The 5,274-nt window shown below is 38.8% G+C and overlaps 1 protein-coding gene across 1 annotated transcript; it reads left to right on the top strand.

The window, feature by feature from the left end:
* Positions 1–2,667: 2,667 nt before the first annotated feature.
* Positions 2,668–3,618, top strand: LOC126078268 (olfactory receptor 12-like). The gene has a single exon (XM_049888601.1). It carries the CDS (start codon positions 2,668–2,670, stop codon positions 3,616–3,618), a length of 951 nt encoding a protein of 316 aa, XP_049744558.1.
* Positions 3,619–5,274: the final 1,656 nt, after the last annotated feature.

The following is a 5,274-nucleotide window of genomic DNA, read 5'->3' as shown; positions in this document are numbered from 1 at the left end:
TTTGGTATGCCTAAGTGTGGTCTGTTGATATACTGTTGCAGCCGTTTTTGAATGATCTTCAGCAAAATTTTGCTTGCATGTGATATTAACGATATTGTTCTATAATTTCCACATTCGGTTGGATCATCTTTCTTGGGAATAGGCATAAATATGGATCTCTTCCAGTCAGTTGACCAGGAAGCTGTCTTCCATATTTCTTGGCATAGGCGAGTGAGCACCTCCAGTGTTGCATCTGTTTGTTGAAAGATCTCAATTGATATTCCATCAATTCCTGGAGCCTTGCTTTTCACCAATGCCTTCAGAGCAGTTTGGACATCTTCCTTCAGTACCATCAGTTCCTGATCATATGCCAGAAATTCAGGATGGTTTCAGAAGAGGACGTGGAACCAGGGATATCATTGCTGATGTCGGATGGATCCTGGCTGAAAGCAGAGAATACCAGAAGGATGTTTACCTGTGTCTTATTGACTATGCAAATGCATTCGACTGTGTGGATCATAACAAACTATGGATAACACTGCAAAGAATGGGAATTCCAGAGCACTTAATTGTGCTCATGAGGAACCTTTACACAGATCAAGAGGCAGTTGTTTGGACAGAACAAGGGGATACTGATTGGTATAAAGTCAGGAAAGGTGTGCGTCAGGGTTGTATTCTTTCACCAAACCTATTTAACCTGTATGCTGAACAAATGATGTGAGAAGCTGGACTATATGAAGAAGAATGGGGCAACAGGATTGGAGGAAGACTCATTAGTAACCTGCATTATGCAGATGACACAACCTTGCTTGCTGAAAGTGAAGAGGACTTGAAGCACTTACTAATGAAGATCAAAGAACATAGTCTTCAGTATGGATTGCACCTCAACATAAAGAAAACAAAAATCCTCACAACTGAACCAATGAGCAATATCATGATAAACAGAGAAAAGATTGAAGTTGTCAAGGATTTCATTTTTCTTGGATCCACAATCAACAGCCATGGAAGCAGCAGTCAAGAAATCAAAAGATTACTTTGCATTGGGCAAATCTACTGCAAAGGACCCCTTCAAAGTGTTGAAGAGCAAAGATGTCTAGAAGACTAAGGTGCTCCTGACCCCAAAAAAGACCCAAGCCATGGTATATTCAATTGTATCATATGCACGTGAAAGCTGGACAATGAATAAGGAAGACCGAAGAAGAGTTGACGCCTTTGAATAGTGGTGTTGGTGAAGACTATTGAATATACCATGGACTGCCAAAAGAACAAACAAATCTGTCTTGGAAAAAGTGCGGCCAGAATGCTCCTTAGAGGCAAAGATGGTGAGACTACGTCTTACATACTTTGGACATCTTGTCAGGAGGGATGAGTCCCTGGAGAAGGACATCATGCTTGGCAGAGTACAGGGTCAGCGGAAAAGAGGAAGACCCTCAACGAGGTGGATTGACACAGCGGCTGCAACAATGAGCTCAAACATAACAATGATTGCGAGGATGGTGCAGGACTGGGCAGTGTTTCGTTCTGTTGTGCATAGGGTCACTATGAGTCGGAACCGACTCGACGGCACCTAACAACAACAAGTGTGGTCTTCTTTGCATTAATCCTGCTTTGATGTTATAGGGTACACAAATCTATGGATTAATGTCTTTCATTAGCTTAGGAAAATATTCAGCCATTATCTCTCCAAATGCTGATTCAGCACTTTTCTCTCTTTCCTCTTTTTTAGGGACTCATACTTCACATGTGTTAAGTTTTCTCACTATATCTTCTATGTCTCTGACCTCTTTCTGATTTTTCTATCCTTTTTTCTCTTCATGCTTCATTATGAATATTTCTGCTGACTTGTATTCTAGGTCACAAATTCCCTCTTCAGCTATGTCTAATCTGCTATTTAACCCACTCAGTCAGTACTAGATTTTAGTCATTGTACTTTTTAAAAAATTGTACGTTTGATTATTCTTATAATTTCCATATCTCTGCTAAAATTCTTAATCTTATCTTTTATTCTCCCAAACATAAAGTTTTAGTTATTTCAAAGTTTATGTTCACTAACTCCAAAGCCTGACACCTCTGTGATTTTTCCTATTATCCATTGTTTCTGTTGTTTTAATTCATATTGCCTTAACTCCTCGATTCTTAAATTGTCTCCCTGCTATTGCCTATGCAAAAATTTTATAGAAAAAACCTGAAGCCTGAGATTAGGTGTCTTCCTCTTGATAAAATATGTTGTATTTTTTTTTTCAAGGTATCAGAGGCACTGGCACTCAGAACTCACCTTAATCCAATTTCAGTAATTGAAATGATCAGAAGCTGAGCTGCAGACCTACTCCTTATTTAAACTTAGCCCTTGCATGAATTTGTGGTGGTCTTTAGTAACCATCTGCTTTCACCATCTACTCCAAAAGAGATGAAAAACTCATGCTTAGCCACCTGGCCTCTCAGACTAGCTCTTCAAAACTAACTTAAACCTCCAGGGATATAAGCCATGCTTTCAAAGCTGGGCTCACCTCTCTGGTCTTCTGTGAGCTCTGTTCAGTAATTATTTACTAAATCATTAACTCTCCTATGGCTTAATCAGATGTTGTTGTTTGGGTTTCTAATAGTCATCACCAGGAAGTGTAGTCTGGCTTACCTAATCCAATATTACTGTAAGTGGAATTTCCTATCTTAGTCTGAGGCCCCAGGACCATGCCAACACTGAGAAATGGCAATGCTTCAGTGGTCTCTTTGCGTGAGTTTGTGCTAGTGGGATTTGAGGGTGGGCTGAAGATCCAGGTCCTGCTCTTTGCTGTATTCTTGACCCTCTATATGGTGACTGTACTGGGGAACCTCACGATGATCGTGGTCATCACACTGGACGCCCGCCTCCACTCCCCGATGTACTTTTTTCTTAAGAACCTCTCCTTCCTGGACCTCTGCTACTCCTCCGTCATTGCTCCCACGGCCCTTTCAAACTTCTTCTCATCAAGAAAAATCATCACCTTCGCGGGCTGTGCCACTCAGCTATTCTTATTTGCTATACTGGTCACCACTGACTGTTTACTTCTGGGTGTCATGGCCTATGACCGCTTCATGGCCATCTGCAACCCCCTGCGCTACCCAGTCACCATGTGCCCCTCAGCCTGCACCCGCCTGGTACTGGGCACCTACTGTGGAGGCTGCTTCAATTCCATTGTGCAGACCAGTCTAGCTCTCCGTGTGCCATTCTGCAGCTCCAACCACATCAACCACTACTTCTGTGACTTGCCCTCTCTGCTCCGGATTGCCTGTGCCGACACAGCCCTCAATGAACTGGTCATGTTTGGCATCTGTGGGCTGATCATTGTGGGTGTGACATGTGTGGTTCTTGTCTCCTATGGCTATATCACAGTGACCATCCTGAGGATGCGTTCAGCAGCTGGGCGTCACAAGGTCTTCTCAACGTGTGGTTCCCACATGACTGTAGTGACTCTCTTTGTTGGGACTGTCTTTGTGATGTATGCCCATCCAGGAGCCATTGAGTCCATGGAGCAGGACAAGGTGGTCTCCATCTTCTACACTCTGGTCACTCCCATGCTCAACCCCCTCATTTACAGTCTACGGAACAAGGATGTAAAGGAAGCCTTAAAGAGGTTGGGTCAGAAACATGTAGCTACATGAAGGGGGCAGCTGGGGAGAGACAGAGTATCCTGAGGACTCAGCGAAAGGAGAGCCTTTTGGTTGGGGTGGATCAGGAAATTCCTTCCATCGTTCCTTCCTTCACTCAATCAACTTTTATTTAAAGCACACTATGTATCTACTATTTGTAAACTACTTGGAAAAGATGCATATGACAATGTTGTTGTCCGCTAAGAACCAACAGTGCAAAGGAGCAAAAGTAATAAAATGTATTGTGTTGTTTGTAACTTATAAAAAAGTAAATATATGAAAATAATAGCACAAAGTACAGAATGAGTACATGTAAGTTTACACTATTAAGGCTTCAGGATAATTCAGTGATGGAAAGGATAGTATTTTCAACAAATTGTGCTGAAAAACTTGATATGCATATGCAGAAATAGGAACCTCAACCCTTACAATAAATAAAACAAATAAAATCTTTAAATGTGCAAGCTAAAATTTTAAAACACATAGAAGAAAATAAAGGAAGACATTTTAGAGTTTAGATTAGGCAAAGAGTTCTAAAATAGGACAAAATAACCAGAAGCCATTGAGGGAGAAATTTGATAAATAGGACTTTATCAAAATTAAAAAAAAAAGAAAAATCTTTTGCATTTTCAAAAATTAGTTAAAAAATAAAAAGTCCAACCACAGTCTAAGAGAAAGTATTTGTAAAATACATATTTGATGAAAGACTTATATCTGGAATATAAGAACTCCTACAATTCAAGATCAAGAACACAAACAACCAAATTTAAAAAATGGGAAAAATCTTTGAACAGAACTTTTATAAAAGAAATACAAAAATAGGAAATGAGCACATGAAAAGAATTTCAACATCATTATTCATTGTAGAAATGCAAATTAAGAATACATTCCAGTAGAATGGCTAAAATTGAAATGATTGATAATACCAGGTATTAATGAGGATGCAAGACCTATCCATCCAAAATTATATATCTTTACTGAAGGGCTTGAACTTTAACCTAAATAAAATGAGAGGCATTAGAGATTCATAGATTCAAGTATAGGGACATTTAATATAACAATTAGATTGATTCTCTCCAAATTAACCTATAGATTTAGTACAAATCAAGTTAAAATTTCAGTAGGTTTCAGAACGGAACTTGCAAAACTAATTACAAAATCCAAAGAGGCAAGAATAGCCAAAAAATTGTAAAGGAGAAGAATGAGAAGGAAGAGACAAATTGGCCAATGAAAATGAAAGCGACAATGAGAAAATATTTATACCTGTTTAATGGGCAAAAAAATAAAGAAATTTGGCACTATAAAGGGTTAAAAATTATGTAGATCAATGGAATATCATACACATTGTTTATGAAACTGAAAATTGATATAACAATTTAAAAACAATTTAGCATTATCTTTAAAGTCAAATTTTTGCATACTCAACAACACAAAAATTCTTCCAGATATAAAAGAGAGTTCGTAACATCATTGCTTGCACCAAATAATAATGACAAAGAAAGCTGGAGGTAACCTAATACCCATCAACAGGGAAATGAAAACATTGTGTTATTCAGCAATATTTTATAAACAATAAAATATTACTCAGCTTTGAAAATTAATGGACTGCCATTTTGTTGTTGTTAGTTGCTTCAAGTTGATTCCAACTCATGGGGACCCCATGTGTGC

Source organism: Elephas maximus, chromosome 6 (assembly GCF_024166365.1).
Source record: "Elephas maximus indicus isolate mEleMax1 chromosome 6, mEleMax1 primary haplotype, whole genome shotgun sequence".
Taxonomy (NCBI): Eukaryota; Metazoa; Chordata; class Mammalia; order Proboscidea; family Elephantidae; genus Elephas; species Elephas maximus.
The sequence above is the reverse complement of the archived record's forward strand: the minus strand, read 5'-3'. Positions and strand labels throughout refer to the sequence as shown.

What these genes read in the sequence shown, in the direction of transcription:
- LOC126078268 (XM_049888601.1), top strand. Translation starts at nt 2,668, where the DNA reads ATGCCAACACTGAGAAATGGCAATGCTTCAGTGGTCTCTTTGCGTGAG.